General features: G+C 38.3%; 1 protein-coding gene and 1 long non-coding RNA gene across 3 annotated transcripts; both read right to left on the minus strand.

Annotated features, from left to right (window-relative positions):
* Positions 1–15,738: 15,738 nt before the first annotated feature.
* On the minus strand, positions 15,739–17,738 carry LOC125848600 (uncharacterized). Of its 2 annotated transcripts, none has more exons than XR_007444535.1 (2): positions 17,319–17,738; positions 15,739–16,072 (listed from the first exon to the last, which is right to left on the minus strand). It is a non-coding gene; the product is annotated as an uncharacterized LOC125848600 (long non-coding RNA). The 2 variants fall into 2 exon arrangements; XR_007444534.1 differs by having other exon boundaries at positions 15,739–16,069; positions 17,319–17,722.
* A 2,939-nt stretch (positions 17,739–20,677) lies between these two features.
* On the minus strand, positions 20,678–22,591 carry LOC125847224 (uncharacterized mitochondrial protein AtMg00860-like). Its single transcript, XM_049526889.1, has 2 exons — positions 22,442–22,591; positions 20,678–20,905 (listed from the first exon to the last, which is right to left on the minus strand). Exons 1-2 carry the CDS (start codon positions 22,589–22,591, stop codon positions 20,678–20,680), a joined length of 378 nt encoding a protein of 125 aa, XP_049382846.1.
* Between the last annotated feature and the right edge of the window lie 3,665 nt (positions 22,592–26,256).

A 26,256-nucleotide genomic window follows, 5' to 3' on the forward strand; every position in this document is an offset into this window, starting at 1 on the left:
CAGTTTATATTTAGTATGCTCATGATCATGCCAGCAGGGTTAGCCTGGGATCACTTGTGGTCCTAGATCCCGTGTCCACATCTCGGGGGGCAGTTCGGGGGGTGACAAACTTGGTATCAGAGCATTAGGTTTAAGTGTCCTAGGATGTCTGAAAAGCCGCACTAAGTAGAGTCATTTTCATGGGTGTAAAGTGCACCACATCTAATGAGAGGGAGGCTATGAGGTGTTTTAGGAAAACTTCACTCTCTTTGTTATTCTTATCGTGCGTTGGTATGATCTCCTTTCCAATCCGTCGTTATGAGCTTAAGATCATGCCTCCCCGTAGAGCTAACACCAGGAATGCTAACGCAATTTCTCTAGTCCCAGACCATGAGGTTAAGAATGAAGAGTTTCAGAATGTGATCCAACTATTAGCTCAGAGTATGACCAACAAGAACAATCAGCAGGTTCCGGTTCCTACTAATAGAAATGGTGAATCAGTGGCAGCTAGAGTTCGAGATTTTTTTTAAGGATGAATTCGCTTGAGTTTTAGCGTCACAAGATGGTGAAGACCCACAAAACTTCATTGATGAGGTTAGGAAAATCTTTTGAGTGATGCAAGTGACTGGTAATGGTAGGGTTAAGTTGGCATCCTACCAGCTTAAGGATGTGGCTCACATATGGTACACACTCAGTGGAAAGATTTAGAGGCTACTTTATCTTTTGTGACTCCCTATATAGCAGTAATCTTAGATGTCAGTCCAGAAACTCTCCCAGAACCCTTCTCAGCCTCTACTCTAGTCAGTGACCCAGTTATAGCTAGACAGGTATACAGAAATTGCCCTGTCACAGTCTCTCAGAAAGTCACCTCAGCAGATCTGGTAGAGTTAGAAATGGTAGACTTTGATGTCATTCTAGGCATGGATTGGTTACCTTTTTGTTATGCCACAGTCGATTGTAGAACTAGGATTGTTCGTTTTCAGTTTCCAGACGAACCAATCCTAGAATGGAAAGGTAGTAGCTTAGCGCCTATAGGTCGATTCATTTCTTACCTTAAGGCTAGAAAGATGATCTCTAAGGGTTATCTCTATCATCTAGTTTGGGTTAAGGATTCAAGCTTTGAAACCCCAACTCTTGAGTCAGTTCCTGTGGTTAATAAGTTTCCAAAAGTGTTTCTAGAAGATCTTCTCGGAGTCCCTCCCAATAGGGAAATCGACTTTGGAATTGATCTCATTCCAGATACCTAGCCTATCTCTATTCCTCCTTACAGAATGGCTCTAGCTGAGCTTAAGGAATTGAAAGAGCAGTTGAAAGACCTTCTAGATAAGGGCTTTATCAGACCTAGTATTTTGCCATGGGGTGCACCAGTGTTGTTCGTAAAGAAGAAAGTGGTTCTCTCAAAATATGCATTGACTATAGGCAATTGAACAAGGTCACAATCAAGAATAAGTATTCCATCCCCAGGATTGATGACTTGTTTGACCAACTTTCGAGTGCTAGTCATTTCTCAAAGATAGACCTCAAATCGGTTATCATCAGCTTAGAGTCAGAGATAGTGACATTCTAAAAACAGCCTTCAAAACTTGGTATGGTCATTATGAATTTGTAGTTATGTCATTTGGACTAACCAATGCTCCTGCAGGTTTCATGGATTTGATGAACAGAGTGTTCAAGCAGTACTTGGACTTGTTCGTTATCGTCTTTATTGATGATATTCTCATTTACTCTAGGAATAAGGAGGAACATGCGAGTCATTTGAGAGTTCTTCTGTAAACTCTCAAAGATCGCCGGTTATTTGCAAATTTTAACAAGTGCGAGTTTTGGTTATAATCAGTTGCCTTCCTTGGGCATATTGTGTCTAGTGAAGGAATTCGAGTAGATTCCCAGAAGATAGAAGTAGTGAAACAATGGCCCAGACCTACCTCTGCTACAGATATCAGAAGTTTCTTAGGTCTAGTGGGATATTACAGACGGTTCGTGGAAGGATTTTCATCCATAGCCTCACCATTTACTAGGTTGACTTAGAAAAAGGTCAAGTTACAGTGGTCAGATGATTGTGAGAAAAGCTTTGCAGAACTGAAAACTAGGTTGACTACAACTCTTGTCTTGACTCCACCAGAGGGTTCAGATGGTTATGTGATCTATTGTGATGCATCCAAGGTCGGCCTAGATTATGTGTTGACGCAACGAGGTAAGGTTNTGGAGACACTACTTGTATGGTGTTCATGTAGATGTGTTCACAGACCATAAAAGCCATCAATATGTGTTCACCCAAAAAGAGTTGAATCTTCGCCAGAGGAGATGGCTTGAGTTCCTCAAGGATTATGACATGAGTGTGTATTACCATCCCGGTAAGGCAAATGTAGTAGCAGATGCCCTTGGCAAACTATCTATGGGTAGTGTAGCACATGTTGAGGAAGAAAGAAAGGAGCTAGCAAGGGATGTTCATAGACTTGCTCGCCTAGGAGTTCACCTTATGAACATATCAGATGGTAGTGTAACAGTTCAGAATGGGGCAAAATCTTCTTTGGCAGTGGAAGTTAAGGAAAAGTAAGACAGTGATCCAATATTGCTAGAGCTAAAGGGTGCAGTCCATCAACAGAGAGTTGAGGTATTCTCCCAAGGGGGAGAAGATATACTTCGCTATCAGGGTCGGTTATGTGTTCCTAATATGGGCGAGTTAAGACAGCATATTCTTGCAGAAGCCCATAATTCTAGATATTCTATTCATCCAAGTGCCACTAAGATTTACCGTGATCTGCAGGAAGTCTATTGGTGGAATGGTATGAAAAGAGATATAGCAGATTTTGTGGCCAACTGCCCCAATTGCCAGCAAGTCAAGGTAGAGCATCAGAAAGCAGGAGGCATGACTCAAGAGATTGACATTCCTACTTAGAAGTGGGAAGTGATGAACATGGACTTTATCACAGGTTTACCTCGTACTCGCAGACAGCATGACTCCATTTGGGTGATTGTTGATAGGGTTACTAAGTCTTCTCGCTTTTTGGAGGTCAAAACTATAGATTCAGCGGAGGATTATGCCAAGCTTTACATTAGTGAGAATGTGAGGTTGCATGGTGTTCCTTTGTCTATAATCTCAAATAGAGGTCCTCAGTTTACCTCTCATTTCTGGAAGTCATTTCAGAAGGGTCTTGGTACTCAGGTTAACCTTAGTACAGCATTTCATCCACAAACGGATGGTCAGGCAGAGTGTACCATTCAGAACTTAGAGGACATGTTGAGAGCTTGTGTGATCGACTTCAAGGGTAGTTGGGACAATCACCTTCCTCTTATTGAGTTAGCCTACAACAATAGTTACCATTCCACATTCAGATGGCCCATTATGAGACATTGTATGGGCGTAGATGTAGATCGCCAGTTGGTTGGTTTGAAGTGGGTGAAGTAGCCTTGATAGGACCAGATTCAGTCCTTGATGCTATGGAGAAAGTGCAACTCATTAGAGATAGACTTAGGACTGCCCAGAGTCGCCAGAAGTCTTATGCAGATGTGAGAAGAAGGGAACTAGAGTTCCAAGTTGATGATTGGGTTTTCCTAAAAGTGTCACAGATGAAGGGGGTGATGAGATTTGGCAAGAAAGGGAAGCTCAAGTCCCAGATAAGTAGGCCCTTACCGGATCTTGAAACGGATTGGAAAAGTGGCTTATAAGTTAGAGTTGCCAGCAGATTTAGCAGCAGTGCATCTAGTCTTTCACATTTCTCTTTAGAAGAAGTGCGTGGGTGATCCAGCATCCATAGTGCCATTAGAGACTGTGGTTGTAAAAGATAGCTTTGCTTATGAGGATGTACCAGTTAAGATTCTCGATCGTCAGGTTAGAAGGTTGAGAAACAAAGAAGTCGCTTCAGTCAAGGTTTTGTGAAGGAGTCAGTCCGTAGAGGGAGCTACTTGGGAAGCAAAAGCAGCCATGAAGTCCAAGTATCCTCACCTATTTCCTTTCGATTCCATTCCAGCTTAAGGTAATAGTTCCTCTTCAGTTTTTCAGTCATTCATGCGTAAATTCAGTCTTAGAATCATGCTCCTTTAGTTTGTACTTGCATTTTTAGCATATTTCCATGTTCTTGGAACTCAATTCAGTTAGAAATTCATTTCTTAGTGTTTAGTGGTAGGGATTGCAACCCTCTCCCTCCATTTCAGCTAGTTTAGTCTTCATTCGAGGACGAATGGTCCCAAGGGGGAGATAATGTAACACCCCGTATCCAAAACAGACCAAAAGTGCAGATTTCAAGAAGTTGCAGGTGCAACCCATAGTTGCCATCCACGGACCGTAGGTCAAACCACCGCCCATTTTGGTGGTCCGTGGTTCACCACTGCAACCCCTCCCAAAACCCAGCTCAGAAAATCGTCTAAGTCTCGACCCACGGACAGACCTATGGTCTGTAAGTCATACCACGGTCTGTGGTCTGTGTCCGTGGATCAAGACTCCTTTAACCAGCCTATGATAAAAACTACAGCCTACCAGCATGGACCATCGTTTGATCTACGGTCCGTAGGTCTGACCGTAGGTGGGGGTCAACAGCCAGTTAGAGGAAATTATTGATTGGGTCAGCTTCAAATGTTCATAAATCTTAGTACAAAATGAATTAGGTGTCCCATGACCTATGATATGATAGATAATTGAATCCTCTTTCCAACGCCATCGAGTTTGCTAAAATCCGACCTCAAAGTAAAAGGTTATGCTTGTTTTAGTGAAGCCTTGTCAGGCAGAGTTGATCGACGACCCCAATCTACGGACCGTAGATTGAACTACGGTCCATAGGTCCAGTTCTTCGATCACTCCGACAGCAGTTAAGTCAGGGGTCTTTTGGTCTTTTCCTATTTTGTTGGACCCATAAGATACGTCGTTTAGACCCTAAATCATGATGTTTTAGTCAGTTTAAGCCTAGAAACATAACTAGAATCATTAATCAAAACTTAGAAAATTAGAATCAAGAGAGGAGAAAACGGTCAAGAACCATAATTCAAGAACGCAGCAAGATTCCATCAGTTCCAGCCCCCAAATCGAAAGATTTTTCCGTGGAATTCGTCACCAAGTATGTGGGATTTCACTAGTGGGTTCCTTTCACCTATTAGGTCCCTAGAATTTAGTCAGATTCTTGATTCCATGATCATGAACAGACCTAGGGTTTCTGGAATTTCAACAGATCATTATGAATTAGTTATTTAAATGTTCCAAAATCAGATTATCATGTTATTGCTCAGTTTATTGCATTAATTTCAGAACCCTAGCTATGTAGTTCTTTAGTTCTTGAATTACACATGCTAGGTCAGATATTTTAGTATTCAGTTATACATGCCTCAGTTTATGAATGCATCATTATCAGATTAATTGTTGCATTCTCAGTTTTGCATGTTCAGTTTTGAGCTATCCAATATTACAGAAATTCAGTCATAATGTGTTAATCACTTAATCTATTGGGAGTAGCATAATACCGAGTTGGACTAGGATTCAGCGTACCCATATAGTCCCAAAACTATGAGCCACTTAGCTGCAAATTCCCTATGTGGATATCATTTTAGTGATCACGCCATTATGTCTCTACACCTTTGGTCGGGTGTATTGGGTCCTCTCGATGGGGCGTATACATCGGACTCCACATTTAGCTCATGTGGTTTTATGTCGGTTATTAGTAGCTCCCACAGTTCACTCAGATTCTATTGCATTGACCATGTATCAGTATATTCAGTCTCAGCATGTTATACATTGGCCATTGCATTCAGTTAGCTCAGTATTCAGTATCTATTTCATGTCCACATTATTTCATTGCTTTATTGCTTTGTTCAGTTCTATGTTATTTAAGCTTTACTCTATCTTGCATGCACAGTACCTTTCAAGTACTGATGCATACGTGTGTTGTATCTTCTCGTGATGTAGGTCCAGGTTCTCAGCATCCAGATCACACTTAGATCAGTTCCTAATCTCCAGTTCAGCAGAATTAGTGGTGAGTCCTCATTCTCTGAGGACAATAGTCATGAGTTTCTTTTCAGTATTTTTAGTCTTTCGTTTCCGTTTTGCTAGACCTAGTTGGGTTCTAGTCAGTTTAGAGGTTTATTTCAAATATAATTACATTCAGCTTAGTATTGAGTTAATATATTCTTTGTATTAAACTCATCAGTTTTCATATATCTCAGTTATAGTATACGGGTATTTCCCATCTTTTCATTTTGTTTATGATTATAGCTTCCGCACAGTTTCTGTTATTCAGTTTATATTTAGTATGTTCATGATCATCCCAGCAGGGTTAGCTTGGGATCACTTGTGGTCCTAGGTCCCGTGTCCTCGTCTCGAGGGGTAGTTCGGGGCGTGACAGAGATCAAAATGATTTAGTAAATCTTGTCAAAATAAGGATTAAAATATTTGAAATAATCTAAGAAAGAAGTGATTTTAAACAATGAGACTAAGTAGATATGTAATAAAATAAAGAACTCAAAAAGTTTTAAAATGTTACTCGTTAGAGGATTTAATTAAATTAAAACCAAAACAAATAAAGTTAGAGTTAATAAAAATAAATAATAAATAATCACAATTAAATAATTTAGGAGAGTAAAGGAGAATATGAATTTGGGCCCTTTTTTGTGCCAAACTTGATGTTGCTTTTAAGCTTCGGTTCAATTCCCATTTTTGTATACATCTGATGTATATAAGTGTATACAACTCATATATCAGCTCTGTTTCTTGTCTTCCAGACATGTAACAGCTTATGTTTCTTCGAACAAAGATGAGGCTGACTCAAAGACGGACCTCAACTCAAAGAAATGCAAGGAACGAGTCCAAAGTGAACTCGAATTGACGTTCATAGGGCAGGAACTACGACCAAACGAGCCGACGGAGAAACTTTTCACCCCACAAAACTCCAACAGACGGCAAAAGAAAAGAATCTAAATGTAAACCCCCAAGTTCTTACCGTTCGAAGCATGTTTCTGTGTATTTCGATCGATTGAAACAATGTGTGGTTGGTGATATTTTTCTATATCATTTGTTCCTAATTCGAATGGCTTTCAATTTCTATTCCTTTTTTCGTCCATTCTCCCATGAACAGTGAAGACAACAAATTATTTATAGAAGGCGAATGGGATTGAAAAAATGGGGAAACGGGTGGAAAATTCAAATTTTGTTTGAATTTTCTTTCCTATTTCCAAGCTCAACAGTGAAAAGGAAAAAGTGCTCTAAGACTTCATAAGAAAAGGGGAAAAGGAGATTGCGCGGATACTGATGGGATAGAACCATTGGTGCCGCTGCCGATGTTGACGGGTTTGGGCGTCTAGATTATTTCATTGGGAATTGTTGTCGTCGTTGTACTTTGGCATTGTTTTAGCCGTTTGCTACAGATTTGCTTCCGAATTCTGCACAGATTTCGGGATAACTGAGATTTCTGTTCGTTCTGCAGAAGAAAACGTTGGCGCGTCGTTTTGGTATTGTTGTATTTGTATTGTGATGTTGGGTTTAAACTAGGTTGGGTGAAGGTTGGAAAAAGAAAGTTGATGTAGGCTGGGAATTGTTATAAAAAAAAAAGGGCCCAAAATTGGCCAGAAAGAGTTGAAGTAATTGGTAAGGAAGGGGTTGGATTTCCAATTAATAAAACGGACAAAGGATTGCAAACTTAGCCAACTTAAATTGAGAAGTTAGTCAAATTGAGTTTAACTAGCAAATTTGACTAAAACTTAAATAAGATGAATTAATATTAGTTAATTAACGAGCTTCTTAATCTTAATGAAATAAAATAATTAACTTAATTATAAACTAATTATGTCAAAATATAAACTATTAGTTTTAAACTAAACTAATTTAATAAAATATTTAAGTAAGAAATAAAATCATTTTGACGCGATTTTTGAATATTCATAAAATATACTAATTATCTACATAATTATCTAAACATATATATTATTTTAAAATTATAAAAAAAAAAGTGACAAACTATTTTTATTTTTAAATCATTTGAAATTGAAGAAGCTCGATGATTAACCTATATTGTGGAGACCCTAAATTGCTTGTCAAAAGTAGGAAAATAGGCTAGTTAACTTTCTGTCAAAATAACTCCACCAATTGGAGATTGTAATCTAACCTCATCAACAACTCCGCTAATCGGAGACCACCGTCTAACAGCGTCAAACTCCACAAGTCTGGAGTTGTAGAAAATGTTACTCAAACTCCACCAATCGAAGATGGTACATAGCAAACATCGTCAAACTCCACCAACCGGAGGTTGTACATAGCAAACATCGATCGAACTCCGCCAATCGGAGCCTGTATATAAGAAAAGAAGAAACACTCCGCCAATCGAAGACTACATCGTAGTGACGTCACTCAAGCTCCACCGACTGGGGGCATGCACGCATAGCAAAGTTGTCATACGCCAACAATTAAATGTTACATTACAAGTTTGGCATAGCCAGATGAATGCTTTTACATTACAACCCCCCACCCTGCGAGTCAGAGGCCTTACATTACAAACTTTACGCTACCAGATGCATGATTTTACATTACAACTGCCTTACCAGTCGGAGGCTTTACATTACAAGCTTTACACAGGCAGATGCAGGCTTTTACATTACAACAGCCCCGCCAGTCGGAGGCTTTACATTACAAGCTTTACACAGTCAAATGCAGGCTTTTACATTACAACAGCCCCGTCAGTCGGAGGCCTCTATATTACAAGTTACTTTACCTACATCACATTCACAACACAAAAAGAGACATCAACAATCATTTGAACATCTACACTCTACTCATTATATTACTATTTCAATTTTAAATTATTTTTTTGAACCGCAATAGGTACATTTCACCCTCTTACATGTTTTGCAGGACAACGCATGACAAGGCGAAACTCCCTCTGTCACGTCACGAGGCTACCCCCTGGACGTAACACGGGACTTAGGATCACGAATGACCCCAAACTAACCCTAAGTTGGCATATCATGAGCAAACTGAACATATCTGTGAAAAGATAACTAATAAGGAAGATTAAAACATGAAATAACTGAATGATGGGGAATACCCAATACTGGTCTCAATATATATAAAATTCTAGGAGTTCAATAACAACTGAAAGATAAAACTCAATCTAAAGCTGAATTTAATACTATGTCTGGAAAAGCCTCTAACTGACTAGAGCTGCTAGGACATGCCCCCAGCTAACTCTAGAAAAACTGAAACTGAAATAAAAAAACTTAAATGGAAAACATGTTTATTGTCCTCGAAGTAGAGGACTCGCCACTGATTTTGCTGAGTATGGATCGAGAACCGATCTATGCGTGATCTGGATGCTGAGTACCTGAACCTATATCATGAAAGGATGTAGCATAGAGTATGTGTCAATACTTGGAATGTACTGAGCATGCAAGATATAGAGAAAAGTTGAACAACCATGTAAACTGAACAAAGCATATTGAGCAATGATGTAATCTGAACATGATGGAAATAGTAAAATATACTGAAAAGAACTGAATTTAATGCAATGACCAAGTACATAACATGTTGAGACTGAATACTGAAATATAACTGAAAACCTGGTCAATGCGCTAGAGTCTGACTGTGGGAGATACTAATAACCGACATAAAACCACGTTAGCTAAACGTGGAGTCCGATGTATACGCCTCATCAAGAGGACCCAATATACATTGCTAGGGGTATAAAGGCATAACTACCATGATCAGTAAATATGATGCCCAACAGAGGGGACTTACAAACTATGGGGGCACATAGTTCTGCGACTTTGAAGGTAACTGAACCATAGTCCAACTCAGTATTAAGTCTACTCCCAATGGAAGTGTGTACAATACAACCTGACTGAAATATACCGGATAGCTCACTGTTCAGACATGCAAAATATGAGAATGCAACATTTAACTTCTAACAATGAAACATTCGTAACTAGAGCATGTATATTTGTTTAACTAACCTAGCAAGTGCAATTCATGAACTAAGAGAATCTACAGAACTAGGGTTCTGAATTTCATGCAAAGAACTAAGAAACAATTTCATGAAAACATGATAATCTAATTTGGAGCACTATAACAGCTAATTCACAACAATTCTACAAGGTTTGAAAAACCCTAGGTCTAAACATGATATAGAGAATCAAAAATCTGACTGAATTCTAGGGACCTAGTGGAAGGAAGGAATCCACTAGTGAAATCCCACATACCTGGTGACGAAATCTATGGAGAAGTCCTTCGATTTTAGTGTTGGAACTAAAGAAAACTTGATGCGTTCTTAGAGGGTTTTGGTCGACTGCTTCTTCACTTTTTGCTCTAGTTTTGATGAATTTGATGAATGAATCACTTAGGGTAGGTTCTAATTAAGTTACTAGGCCTAAACTGACCAAAACTACATAGTTTAGGGGTTAAACAACGTAGTTTAAGTGACCAACACATAGGGGAAAAGACCAAACGACCCCTCACTTAAAAGTTGTAGAGGCCAACGACGGGCCTGATCGACTGACCGTGGATGGACCTATGGTCCGTCCTATCATCTCATCGTTTGGCGTGTAGGACCAGAACCTAAGGACCACGATCCACACACCTGGACCACGGACCTTGGTCCCACTTGAAGTCCGTAGGTCAGGCCGTGGGTCGTGCCTTTCTGGAAATTTTTAGAGCATGTTAGGTGGCCAACCACGGACCACTCCTACAGTCCTGGTTCAGACCACGGGTCATGGGTTGGCCTCGTCGGTGGCACCTGCAACTTCTAAAATTCTGCATTTTTGGTCTTTCTCGAATCTGGGTGTTACATTATCTCCCCTTTGGGAACATTCGTCCTCGAATGAAGTCTAAACTAGTTGAATATGGAGAGAAGGAATTGCAATCCCTACCACTAAGTACTAGAACTTATTTCTAACTAAACTGAGTTCTAAGATCATGCAAATACGCTGAAAATGCAAGACTAACTAAAAGAACATAATACTAAGACTGAATTTACGCAACAGTAATCTGAGAGACCGGACAGGAACTATTACCTCAAGCTGAACCGGAATCGGAAGGGAAGAGATGAGGATACTTTGCATTCATTAGCTAATTCTGCTTCCCAAGTAGCTCCTTCTACGGACTGACTCCTCCATAAAACCTTAACTGAAGTGACTTCTTTATTTCTCAACCTTCGAACCTGATGATCAAGAATTCCAACTGGCACTTCCTCATAAGTGAAACTATCCTTCACAACCACACTCTCTAATGGTATTATGGATGCTGGATCACCCACACACTTTTTCAACAAAGAAAGGTGAAAGACGGGATGCGCCACTGCTAGTTCTCCTGGCAAATCTAACTCATAAGCCACTTTGCCAACCCTTTTCAGGATTTTGTAAGGACCTACATATCTAGGGCTGAGCTTTCCTTTCTTGACAAATCTCAACACCCCTTTCATAGGTGACACTTTTAGGAAAACCCAATCATCAATCTCAAACTCTAAATTCCTTCTCCTTACATCTGCATAGGAATTCTGATGACTCTTAGTTCTCTTGAGTCTATCCCTGGTGAGTTGAACTTTCTCCATAGCATCATGAACCGAATCTGGCCCAATCAAGGCTGCTTCACCTACTTCAAACCAATCGATTGGAGATCTACAGCTATGCCCATACAATTCTCATATGGGACGATCTGTATATTGGAATGATAACTATTGTTATAAACGAACTCTATGAGAGGTAGGTGATCATCCAAACTACCCTTGAAATAAAGCATGCATGCTCTCAACATGTCCTCTAAGGTCTGAATGGTGCGCTCTGCCTGACCTTTCATCTGGGGATGAAATGTTGTGCTGAGATTTACCTGAGTACCAAGACTTTCTGAAACAATCTCCAGAAATGAGAGGTAAATTGAGGACCTTTATCTGAGATAATAGACAAGGGAATCCCATGTAACCTGATGTAACCTGATTATCTTATTAATGTAGAGTTTAGCGTAGTCCTCCACTGAATTTGTAGTCTTAACAACCAAGAAGTGGGCGGACTTAGTAACTCTATCTATCATCACCCAAATGGAGTCATGTTATCTGCGAGTACGAGGTAAACCCATAATGAAGTGCATGTTTATCACTTCCCACTTCCAAGTAGGAATGTTAATCTCTTGAGTCATACCTCTTGGTTTCTGATGTTCTGCCTTAACCTGTTGACAATTAGGACACTTAGCCACAAAACCTACTATGTCCCTCTTCATCCCATTCCACCAAAAGACTTCCTGCAGATCACATTACATCTTAGTGGCACCAGGCTGAATAGAATACCTGGAGTTATGGGCTTCTGTAAGGATCTGTTGTCTCAATTCACCAACCTTAGGAACACATAAGCGACCCTGGTAATGAAGCACGCCATCTCCCCCTTGGGAGAAAACCTCAACTTTCTATTGATCAACTGCACCCTTCAATTAAAGCAATATAGGATCATTGTCTTCTTCTTCCTTAACCTCCGCTACCAATGAAGATTCTGATCTATTCTAAACTATCACACCACCATCTGACATGTCTGTAAGACCAACTCCTAAGCGATCAAGTCGGTGAACATCTTTTGCTAATTCCTTCCTTTCTTCTTCAACATGAGCTACACTACCCATAGATAGTCTGCTAAGAGCATCAGCTACTACATTGGCCTTACCAGGATGGTAAAGCACATTCATATTATAGTCCTTGAGGAATTCAAGCCATCTCCTTTGATGAAGATTCAACTCTTTCTGGGTGAACACATACTGGAGGCTCTTACGATCTGTGAACACATCTACGTGAACACCATACAAGTAATGTCTCCAAATCATTAGGGCAAATACTACGGCCACAAGCTCGAGGTCATGAGTCGGATAGTTCTTCTCATGAACCTGTCATGACCCAGGGGTACACCCTAGATGTAACATGGCGTACTAGACCCCGAAAGGCCTAACACAAGCCACTTAGCATATCATAACATAAAGTAAATAGAAATGATGCGGAAATTTTAAACTTTTTCCATACAATCGAAGTCTTTATAAAAGCAAGTGGAAGTCTATAACACTTTGTCTCAAACCATCTAAAACAACTTTGAATAACTCTTGGGAAGCAGCCCATACAAAAGTCTAAAACATAAAAGAAAAGACATAAAGAAAATGGTGGCTTTATCCTCAATGCTATGAGGACTCGCCAATCTTCAACTACTTGCTCCTACTATGAACCTAGCCTCAAAGATGGAACGCAAGATCTCCGGACCCTACATTTGATAAGAATGTAGACAAGAGTATGCATTAGTACAAAATGTACTAAATATGTTAGCTAGCATAACATCATAAGAGCATAACAAAAGTGTTAGCCAACATAAGAGATAACATAATCTCCAACATAGACATAATATGAGCATAAGTCAACATAAGACCTAATCCAATAACATAGGAGATAACACATATTCATAAGCATAGTCCATACTTAGTCCCTCATAACATAAGAGAAACTTCATAAGTAACGTTCAAGTCATACTTGTGTAATGCATAGATGAGACCACATAATCCCAACTAGGTTAAGTACCACTTTTAGGCCATCATACTTTTTTATCATCTTTTGATCTCATCCTTAACTTACTTCTCATAGACAAGGAAATCTCTCATCTTAAGTCAAGCATAACATGGAAGGCAACTATAGCAACAATCCATCAAAACATATATCATACAAGAGAAACACTTTTTAGGTAACCTTATGTCATACTTATGCAATGCATGGATGTCGCGCCCCATTTTTTCTGCAAAATGGGTTTTGACGCACGACCTAACAACTCTTTTGGGCTTTGGGTGAAGTGAAAAGTCGCCACCTAACGAATTAAGGTGCGTTAGGGCACCTATCTAACCTAACTAGTCTAAATAAAGGTCAATGAACCAGAGATCGGGTAAGGGTTCAAATTACCTCGAGGGGAAGGTGTTAGGCATCCCTCGAGGTCCACAAATGTGAGTCCCGGCCGTATCTCATGCAATTTATGCGGGGGTTACAAGTAGCAATTAAGGTCACTTTATTTATTGGTTATTTAAATTAAACATGCTTTCTATGTGATAACTACTTTAGTTATTTTAATTAATTAATTAATTAACTAAGCATGCATAACTAGGTGATATAATAGATAACAAACAAATACTACACAATTAATAAAAGATAAGCAAGGAGACAGAAATTGCACAATAAGATAAGCAAACAATTTTTATATTTTATTTAAGCTACCCCAAACAATTATAATTATAAGCAAATAAAGGAACAAAAGGAAAGGGAGACTCTGAAGGACTTTACGGATCAGCACTCGACTTTTCTTTATTTCTATTTTTTTTATAAGCTTTCGTGTAGCGACAGACAAAACCAAGGTTTGTCGCTTTGAGCCTGAGTCGATGTCATCATCTCTGTAGGGCCTAAACTACCCCTACCCCACCTTCCGCATGCATTTCATCTCTAAAAGGTGCCTAGAGTCCCCGCTTAAGGTCCAAGAGGCAATGGACTACTAATAAGGAGGTTTTAGACTAGAAATAAAATAAATGTTCCTAATAGGCCCACCTAGACACCAAGTCAAACAAATAGGACGTTCATTTAGCATGTAAAGTCTCAAGTTGGCCTCTAGTTTTTATTAAACATGTTTTCAAACACACGTAATTGTGAAAAGGTCTCATGCTAGGTGTGCGGCATAAAAATACATTACACATAATGGACAGACTTAAAGCAGCAATATTGAGCAAAACAAGCGGAATTATTAAATAGTATGCAGATTATAGTTATTGACTGGTTTTAAATAGCGACAACAAAGTGGTTCCAGATGCAGAAAAATATGTTTTAGAATAGTGGCAGATTAGATTATTGCTAATTAACATGCTGAGAGAGACATTAATTTATTTTAAGTAGCCAAACAGAGCTTACTTTAATGCAGAAACTACTTATTTTGAGCAGAGAATATTCATAACAGCCTTATTTCTATTTTAAAACATGTGAAAAGTTATTAGAAACCTATATACATGCTATCTAAGTGATTAACAGGTTGGTTGGTTAATTACATGCAACAGTACAGGGCAGATTTTAAAACATGTTGGCAATTAATCTTTGAGTGAGGGAATAATTATTGTAGAAAACAAATGAGCGAGCAGATAAATATTTAGAGCATTTTGATCAATTTACTTATGCAAGTTCATTATACGAGCAGAGAGGAATTAGTTATTAAGCATGCTGAACAATTTATTATCTATAAAAAAAAATATTGCAGAAATTATTTAATAGTGAACAGAACATATTCAAAACAGATTTGTTTCAATTTTAACATGCTGAAAGTTATCTTATTATTGTTATTTTTTTAGTCCTATAGGCATGATTTTCTAGTTGATAATAATGCTAAAAATTGACATACTAAAGTTATTAGTATCTGACTAACTGATTAACATGCTTAAACTATTAAAGTAATTTCTTAACCACATCATTATCAAATCAGAGTTATTTAAATTATCTTAATTACGACAAAATAGTGGCAGATATACAAAACTTATAAAAAACATGGTATCTCCTATTTATGCTAAAAGAAACCATTAAAAGCCTTGCACGTTTGTTAACCACAATAATATCAAAGTTATTTAAATTCTAAACATGCTTTCTAACTCTTCATTTGGTGCAAATAGATTATTCAGACAACACTTATTTTACTCATAAAGGGGAGTAAGAGAGCATATAAAAGTTTATTATTTTTTATTATTATTATCATTGTTTTATGTTAAATGTCAATATATATTCAGTAATATAAACATATATACAAAAGGAAGACGACATATATTTAAACCAAAAATTTAAGGAAAATCAATTAATCTACACAGAAAATATCAAACAGTGAGCAAGTAGGCGAACACAACCTATCGACATACTTTCTAACACAACCAAATTGCAATAAAGTAAACACGTAGCACATAAATCCCCATTTCCCCCTTAGACGATCCCCAAGTTATATCATGTATGGAGAGAGTTAGAGGTTTATACAAATTACAAACTGAATAAAGTGAAATATAAATACGAAGTACAAATTCAAAATGTAAAGCATAAAGTCATCCCGTCCGGAATCCTATCCCATGTCAACTCTTCAACACTTGAACTCAAAGTTCAAACCCCTGCTGAGCAAAACAAAACAATACAACCTAAATATAATGCAAAGGACACATAGTATTATATGTTTTAAGCAACGTAGGACATACACATTAATTCAACCAACATACTACACAAATACCATCATACATATAGAAAGGGAGAAGAGAACGGACCTCGATGCTTCCTGTTATTAATATCCATTTTTGGGCTTATGCATACAAGTAACTAAATAATGATGCAAAACAGAAATTAAATACATGCATGAAGGGCATCAACCAGTTAAGCAGTTAAAGATAAATCAGCAATGAAGACAAGTTGACTCCGCTAATCGGTCTGAACACAGCAAAAGCACTTCTTAAGAGTTCATTGGAAATCCTTTCTTTTAAGTAGAGAGAAATCTTTTCAAAGTGTTAAGAGTGTGAATCCGTCCTTCAGAATAATGAAAGGAGGTCTCCTTTTATAGTGAAGGGGAGGGCATATAATAATGGAAGAAAATGATTTTAGGATCAATTCAATATTTTTCATTATTTCAAAGGAGCTAAATCAGAATTATTTTAATTTTATTTTACCAAATATAAAAAGCAAGAAATCTGCCCACTTTTTATTAAGGTAAAGAAAGACAATTAACCATAGTAACAAAATATTCATTAAGGTAAAGAGCATAATCAACAACGATAAATAGACATAACTAAATAAGAAAGATGCAATTACAGTCAAATATTCATGCTCATAATTTCCATAGGCGCGTTCCACTAAATTAGTCAACAGTAAGATTCACTAAGTACGAAGTTGTCCATATTATTCTTATGAAAATATAAAGTTACCATGAATCAGAGAGTACCAAACTTCATTAATTAGAGCAAATGAAACGGATTAAGATTGATTTAGAGATGATTAAAATTCCATAATTATGCATAACAACGGCTATTCCAAATTACACAAGGAAAACATATCAAAGAGACATAATACAATACCAACAATCTTTATGGATTTTGAAAATCAAACATGCTCCAAATCAACAATCTAAGCCTATAGAATTGCTTCTATTTTAAATCTAAGAGGGGACAAATCATTAACAGCACACTACTAACAACACACCATACATAAAGTATGATTGGAACATCATTTAAACAAAGCAAAGGATTGGATACGCAACAAATGGTGAAACGAGATCAAACCAAACATAGAAATCTCAAATTCTTGAAATATTCATCTCACAATAGCCAAAGATGAAATGAAAAAGCTTAAAAAAACATTTAGATTAAAACTTACTAGGACAGATCTTTTGAGATCCATCTTTGAACTCAAACTTCGCCGGAGATGAAAGGAATGGAGACACGAGGGCCTTGCTGGTTCGTTGTTGTCGTTGCTGCTGGTGCGCTGTTGTTTCACCAGTAGCTCGCCAGAGTCAGAGCTGGCTCTCGCGCTGGTTGTTGTTGTCGCTACTCTTGCCGGCTCGATGATCGCTACTCGGAGCAGCTGGCTTCGTCCTCCTCGCTGCTGGCCAGAGAGGAAGAGAGAAAGAGAAGGTGAGGAGAGAGGGATGGAGGAGGCGACGCTAGAGAGAGGAGAAGAGTGAGAGACGCCTGCCAGGCGACTTTCGCCGACTGCTCACCTCGCCAAGTTGTTGGTTGCTACTGTTGCGTCTCGCCGGAGAAGAGGAAGAGATGAGAGAGGGGCGGCAGGTCTTTGGAGAGAGGAAGAGAAAGAGAATAGAAAAGTAAGATTAGGGCTTCTTTTGGTAGTTTAAAATAGGAATGAATGACCTTTTGATCGTGACCGTTCATTTAAAAGAGATGTAAGGCTGAGATTGAATACAAGAGATCAATGGTTAGGATTTAAGGATGAGACTCTTAGGTGTGGTTTCAAAATGGCTAAATTTGAAATAAAAATCAAACCAAACAGGCTAGGATTGAAATGAATAGGTGGCTATAATTGAAATAAAATTGGAATTGAATAGGCTCGAATTGAAAGGAATTAGAATATAATAGGTTAAAATTTAAATGATTTTGAGGAAGATTAAGAAAATGCTATTCAATTAATAAAATAATACATATATTATAATATTTATACATAATTAAACACACCTAAATTTTAAAAACATTTATTAAATAAGTAAAATAATTATTTTGAGTTTAAATAATGATAAATATAATAATTTAATAGATAATATAATAATAATTACAATATTTTTTATAATCATGCATACTAAAATATATAATTTTTAGACAAAATTGACTAAAATTTTAAACTCGAAATATTTTTTAAAAATACTTACTTAATCGAATAGCATTTCTGAAACTACTAAAGGTCGGTCAAAATTGGGTGTCAACAATGGACAAGACTCCATAATCCCATCCACACTAAGTACTTCTTTCGGTCATCATACTCATACTTCTTTGTTGGAGACTAGACCCCCTCTTGAAACCTTAGAACACTATGAGGCACTTCCTTAAGCACATCTTAGTTCATTATTAGGTTGAACCCTATGAGATACCTCTCTAAGCATGTCTAAGTTCATTATTATCTTGAACCCTATGAGATACCTCTCTAAGTATGTCTTAGTTCATTATTATTTTGAACTCTAGGAGATACCTTTCCAAGTATGTCTTAGTTCATTTATTAGGTTTAAACACTATGAGATGCTTCTTCAAGCATGTCTTAGTACATGATTACCTTGAACTCTAGGAGATACCTTTTCAAGTATGTCTTAGTTCATTTATTAGGTTTGAACACTATGAGATGCTTCTTCAAGTATGTCTTAGTTCATGATTACCTTGAACACTATGAGATGCTTTTTAAGCATGTCTTAGTTCATTAATGCTTTTTAACACTTGGAGATACTTCTTCAAGTATGTCTTAGTTCATTGGATACGGAGATTGCTACTAGAAACCTTAACTCCACTAGGTGAAGGCTTCCATCTCATGAAACCTAATTTGGGAAAACCCGAACTATACTATGTGAGAGTTCCCCCTTATCTTGGATAGTCCGGACTTCTACTAGGTGTGGTTCTCCTTTCAACTTGGAGCCCAGACCCGACTATGTGTGAACTTTCTTCTCATTGTCAATATCCACTTGGGGCCAAGCATACACCCCTTAGTTGCATTATTAAGTCTTGCTTAACATTCATGTCTCATGGAAAGAATGTCCTTGACAATCAATCCATTTTCAAGTGATTCTATCACTTAATGCAGTCAAGCACTCATAAGGTATCTAGGTGAGTATAGGCCTTCCACCACAATTATATTTTTTAATCTAATATTCTCATATAGACTTTACTCTCAAAGCCTCAACATACATAATTCATCATATTAGCTTTTATTGTCGAAGCACTGGTGATCAACATTCATGACTACAAGCCTTAATCTCAAAGCTTTACTTCTTACAATCATCATACATATCTATATCACAAGACATTCTAGTCACAAGCTTCATTCTTAAGCAATTCTAGTCATATTTCATCATAAAGGCTCAATCTCAATCATTACTTGTTATGATCCATCATATATAATTTATTCTAATTCAATTTATGTTCACATGCTTCTATTCTTGAACAATTTTCATACATCTCATCATTTCTAGAAGATCATCTATGAATTCTTAATTTCCCTTCACAAGGCATCAACCCACATTACTTCAGTTTCATCAATTGGACTAGGGTTAACCATGGAAAACATGTAATATCATCATAAGACTTGCTACTAATTCTAGCTTAGACAATCAATACCCACTCAATTGGGTCTGCATACAACATAACCCACAACATTGAAGAAATCCTAACTTGAATTGGGGAAGTTCTTTATCAAATTGGGGAATTGTATGGGGATCCATGGATGAATAAGCTAACATACCTTGATTATAATTCCCTACAAAGCTTGGAAGATTGGAGACTTCACCTAGCTTGAACCCTTCTTCTTCTTCTTCTTCTTCTTCTTCTTCTTCACTTTCTAGAGAGAGAATTTCTCGGAGGGAGTTCTTTTTGGTGATTGAAAGAATGACTTAATTGACTTAGTTTAGGGGTCTAAAGTCTTTATATAGGTAGTCTAATCAAAGTTAAAACGACACTACTTAACCCCTAATTAATTCTATAAAGTTCCACTAACCCTCAACTCAACCAACTTAAGGACCACAATGTCTCAACCTACGAGACAATGTTGACGGGCCGTGGGTCTACCCATGGTCCGTGGTGGTCAATCATGGGTGAGGTACTAGGAGTTAACTTTTGGGGTCTTAATCCACGACCCCTCCCCCATGGGGCGTAGGTCCCTCACGAAGGTACTGTTTTGGGCAGTTTCTAGGGTGGTTTTAGGGTCCTTCTCAAGGACCCTTGGTTGGTCCTTGGGGAGTCGTACCTTGATTTTTTAACCCCTAACCCTTCATTCTAAGTACGGGAAGTCAAATCTATGACTCTAACCCTCACGTCAAGCTCTAGTTTACCTACAAAACTACGGGGTGTTACAGAACCTTAAATTGTCTAGAAGCATAAGTCATAACCTTACCTCGCTGCATCAATACACAACCAAGGTCGACCTTGGATGTATAACAATAGATTACATAACGGTCTGAACCATCGGGTAAAGTCAGGACAGGAGTTGTTGTCAACCTAGTTTTCAATTCTGCAAATCTTTTCTCACTCGTCCGACCACTGAAACTTAACATTTTTCTGAGTCAACTTAGTCAATGGGGAAGATATGGATGAGAATCCTTCAACAAATCTCTTGTAATAATCAGCCAAACCCAAGAAATTTCTGATATCGGTTGGAGAGGTGGATCTGGGCCATTGTTTCACTGCATCTATTTTCTCAGAATCCACTCTGATTCCTTCACTATATACCACATGACCAAGGAAAGCGACGGACTGTAACCAGAATTCACACTTGCTGAACTTAGCGAATAACTGGCGATCTTTGAGAATTTGCAGACAACCCTCAAATGATTCGCATGCTCCTCCTCATTCCGAGAATAAATAAGGATATCATAAATGAAGACAGTAATGAATAAGTCCAAATACTGTTTGAACACCCTGTTCGTTAAGTCTATGAAAGTTGCAAGAGCATTGGTTAGTCCAAACGACATAACTACAAATTCATAATGAACATACCGAGTTCTAAAGGCTTCCTTCGGAATGTCACGATCTCTGACTCTGAGCTGATGATATCCGGATCTGAGGTCTATCTTAGAAAATCAACTAGCACCCTAAAGTTGGTCAAACAAGTCATCAATCCTGGGTATGGGGTAGTTGTTCTTGATGGTGACTTTGTTCAACTGACGATAGTCAATGCACATCCTGAGCAAACCATCTTTCTTTTTCACGAACAATACTGGAGCACCCCATAGGGATATACTAGGTCTGATGATGCCCTTATCTAGAAGGTATTGTTCCTTCAATTCCTTAAGCTCAGCTGAAGCCATTCTGTAAGGAGGAATTGAAATAGGCATATTTATTCCAAAGTCGATTTCACTTTCGGGAGGAACTCTGGGAAGATCTTTTGGAAACACTTATGGAAACTAATTTACTACTGGACTGACTCAAGAGTTGGGGTTTCGGAGCTTGAATCCTTAACCCGAATGAAATGATAGACATACCCTTTGGAGATCATCTTTTTGGCCTTAAGGTAAGAAATGAATCGACCCATAGGCACTGAGCTACTACCCTTCTACTCTAAGACTGGCTCGGTTGGAAACTTAAACCGAACAATTCTAGTTCTACAATTGACTGAGGCATAACAAGAATGTAACCAATCCATGCCTAAAATGATATCAAACTCTACCATTTCTAACTCTACAAGGTCCATTGAGGTAACTCTTTGAGAGATTGTGACACGATAATTTATGTATACTCGTCTTGCTATATAACTGGGTCACCAACTGGAGTAGAGACTGAGAAGGGTTCTGAAAGAGTTTATGGGCTGACACCGAAGTTTACTACTATAGAGGAAGTTACAAAAGAAAGAGTAGCCCCTAGATCTAACAAAGCATAAACATATATATGAAAGACTCGTAACGTACCAGTGACCACATCAAGAGAATCTTCCTGATCCTGGCAAGCCTAGAGAGCATACAACCTGTTCTGGCATTGAACGCCACCTGTACTAAATGAAGCACCCTGCTGAGTTGGGCGACCTATTGGGACTGCTGGAGCGGTAGACTGAGACCTATTATTATTTTACCTTCATGCCCCTATCTAAAAGAAGGACAATCTTTCAACCTGTGGCCAGGCTAACCACACCCAAAGCACCCTTCATTTCCTGCAAGACACTCTCCCAGATGATTCTTACCACACTTGGGAAAAGTTGGGAAAGTCTTGTTACCTGAAACACTCCCTTGAGACTTGGAGCCTAATGTCCTACCTTTCTGATCCTGTTGGAACCTGGGGGTTGGAGCACTAACTGACGAAGGTGTTGGGGCTGTAGACCTCTACTGAAACTGAGAGCGATTTCCACGATTTTTGTTGAGAGTACTCATAGTTATGTGTTCTGGCCTTCTTGTTGTCCTTAGCCATTTCGCTAAGCTTGTCTCCATCAACCTGCTGAGCATGAGTCATAAGCCTAGAGATATCCATATCTTCCAGCAACATAGCATTCCTGCACTCTGTTCTCACTAAGTCGGATACTCTATATAGAAACTTACTCATTTGTGCCCTCAAATTGGCAACCATATGTGGAGCATGTCTGGAGAGTTGGGTGAACTTAAGTCCGTACTCTTTGAGTGACATGTTACCTTATCTCAAATTTATGAACTCTTGAGCTTTAGCCTACCTCAACTCTCTCAGGAAGAACCGGTCCAGAAAAGCTCCCGTAAAGCATTCCCAAGTCATAGGAACTGCATCCGTACCTCTATTTTCTTTCCACTGAGTAAACCAGATGTGAGCTACATCCTTAAGCTGGTAGGTTGCCAACTCTACCCTGTCATTACCAGTCACTTGCATCACTCCAAAGATTTTCTTAACTTTATCAATGAAGTTATATGGGTCATCATCAACCCTTGACCCAAGAAATTCTGGCGGATTCATCCGAACAAAGTCTCGAACCTTGGCTGCTCTTGACCAATGATTAGCATAAGTAAGAACTAGGGATTGCTGATTGTTCTGGTTGGCCAAACTCTGAGCCAAACGTTGAATAGCATTCCGAAACTGTGCATTTAAAACCTCATGGTTTGGAACTGGAGGAACTGTGTTAGCATTACGTGCGTTAGCATTTCTTACGTAAGCTCTACGATGAGGCATGATCTGAAATGCATAACGACAGATTAGAAAGAGATCATACCCACGCACGATAAGAATAGCAAGAAAGTGAAGTTTTCTTAGAACACTTCGTAGCCTCCCTCTCATTAGATGCGGTGAACTTCACACCCATGAAAGAGACTCTACTTTGTGCAGTTTTTCAGACATCCTAGGACTCTTAATCCTAATACTCTGATACATAGTTTGTCACGTCCCGAGGCTACCCCCTAGACGTCAACACGAGACCTAGGATCACGAATGACACCAAGCTAACCCTGAGATGGCATATCATGAGTGAATTGAACATATTTGTGAAAAGATAACTAATGCGGAAGCTTAAAACATGAAATAACTGAATGATGGGGAATACCCAATATTGGTCTGAATATATATATAAAATTCTAGGAGTTCAATAACAACAGAAAGATCAAACTCAATCAAAAGATGAATCTAATACAATGTCTCGAAAAGCCTCTAACTGACTAGAGCTGCTAGGACATGCCCCCAGCTAACTCTAGAAAAACTGAAACTAAAATTTTAAAAAAAAACTAAATGGAAAGCATGTCCATTGTCCTCGAAGTATGAGGACTCACCACTATATGGATCAGGAACCGATCTATACGTGATCTGAATGCTGAGTACCTGAACCTACATCATGAAAGAATGTAGCATAAAGTATGCGTCAGTACTTGGAATGTACAGAGCATGCAGGATATAGATAAATGTTGAGCAACCATTTAAAGTGAACAAAGCATACTGAGCAATGATGTAATATGAACATGATGGAAATATCAAAATATACTAAAAAGAATTGAACTAAATGCAATGACCAAGTACATAACATGTTGAGACGGAATAATGAAATATAACTGAAAACATGGTCAATGCGCTAGAGTCTGACTGTGGGAGCTACTAATAACCGACATAAAACCACGTGAGCTAAACGTGGAGTCCGAGTATAGGACCCATCGAAAGGACCCAATATACCTTGCCATGGGCATAAAGGCATGATTGGCATGATCACTAAATATGATGTCCAACATATGGGACTTATAACCTACGGGTCACGTAGTTTTGGGACTATGAAGGTAACTGAACCATAGTCCAACTCGGTATTAAGTCTACTCCCAATGGAAATGTGTACAATACAACCTGACTGATATATACTGGATAGTTCAATGTTCTGACATGCAAAATTTGAGAATGCAATATTTAACTACTGACAATGAAAAATTCGTAACTTGAGCATGTATATCTGTTTAACTGACCTAGCAAGTGCAATTCATGAACAAAGAGAATCTACACAACTAGGGTTCTGAATTTCATGCAAAGAACTAAGCAACAATTACACGAAAACATGATAATCTGATTAGGAACACTATAACAGCTAATTCACAACAATTCTACAAGGTTTGAGAAACCTTAGGTCTAAACATGATATAGAGAATAAAAAATCTAACTGAATTCTAGGGACCTGGTGGAAGAAAGAAATCCACTAGTGAAATCCCACATACCTGGTAACGAAATCTATGAAGAAATCCTTCGATTTCGGGGCTGGAACTGAAGAAAACTTGTTGTTCTCTTGGAGGATTTTGGTCGACTGCTTCTTCACTTTTTGCTCTAGCTTTGATGAATTTTGGGGAATGAATCGCTTAGGGTAGGTTCTGATTAAGTTACTAGGCCTAAACTGACCAAAACTACGTAGTTTAAGGGTTAAACGACATAGTTTAGGTGACCAACGCATAGGGGAAAAGACCAAACAACCCCTAACTTAAAAGTTGTCAGGGACAACGACGGGCCTGACCGACGGACCGTGGATAGACCTACGGTCCATCCTGTCATCTCATCATTTGGCATTTGGGACCAGAACTTGAGAACCACGATCCACGGACCTGAACCACAGATCGTGGTCCCACCTACGGTCCATAGGTCTGGCCGTGGGTCGTGCCTTTCTGGAAATTTTTGGAGCATGTTGAGGTGGCCAACCAAAGACAACTCCTACAGTCCGTGGTTCAGACCACGGGCCATGGGTTGGCCTCGTCGGTGGCACGTACAACTTCTGAAATTTTTCATTTTTGTTCTTTCTCGAATTTGAGTGTTACACCCTCTAACCAGCAAACTAGGGTAAGTTAGTGCAATGTCAAACATCACTAGCTACGTCAAGGATTCACTTTCAAAACTCAACTCGACTCGATTTTTAAAAGTTCAGNACAACTTCTGAAATTTTGCATTTTTGTTCTTTCTCGAATTTGAGTGTTACACCCTCTAACCATCAAACTAGGGTAAGTTAGTGCAATGTCAAACATCACTAGCTACGTCAAGGATTCACTTTCAAAACTCAACTCGACTCGATTTTTAAAAGTTCAGATTTTAATCTTACTCACAACTCTTTCATGTCTCAGTTCATTATAACTCAACACTGGGCAGTCGTTTTTAAAAAAAAATTCATCTCTACCATAAATCTTTAGTAGAAATTGCTACGGGGCATTTCTCATTCAAGTTTCTTAAGAACTATGCCCCAACCCTCTATTCGTGTTAATCTCTTCATACCTCACCACCAGAAGATTTCAGTATTACCGTAATTTGATAATGGGGCAAATTTTAATCAAAATTTTCTATGTTTCTACACTCTCGAACTATATATGACTTGATTTCTCATGAAACCTGAGATATGTCGGCAGCTCAGAAGCCAGAGTTTTGCCATAACTCCATAAACATTTATTGTCAAGTTGCTTTTCAGAGTATATTTTGGTGGTTTCCCAATATTGGATTGTGTCAATATTTCTTTGTCCACATCTCCTTTACTCTTCTCCGTGAACAAAGAAAGGGACAAGCTGTTGACACTCAATTTTGGCTCTCCACATTTATTTAGCTAAATAATAATATTAAATAATAATAATAATAATAACAACAACAATAGTAACAATAATATATATATATATATATATATATGCATACATATGATGAACTTTTGCAAGATTATGATA

The sequence above is a fragment of the Solanum stenotomum genome, chromosome 12 (assembly GCF_019186545.1).
Source record: "Solanum stenotomum isolate F172 chromosome 12, ASM1918654v1, whole genome shotgun sequence".
Taxonomy (NCBI): Eukaryota; Viridiplantae; Streptophyta; class Magnoliopsida; order Solanales; family Solanaceae; genus Solanum; species Solanum stenotomum.

Excerpts from the sequence above, each read along its gene's own strand:
- LOC125847224 (XM_049526889.1), bottom strand. The coding sequence starts at position 22,591 with ATGACTCATGCTCAGCAGGTTGATGGAGACAAGCTTAGCGAAATGGCT. Across the intron at positions 20,906-22,441 it reads TCTACAGCCCCAACACCTTC|TCCGTCGCTTTCCTTGGTCA; the intron begins GTCAGTTAGTGC and ends TTCTGGTTACAG.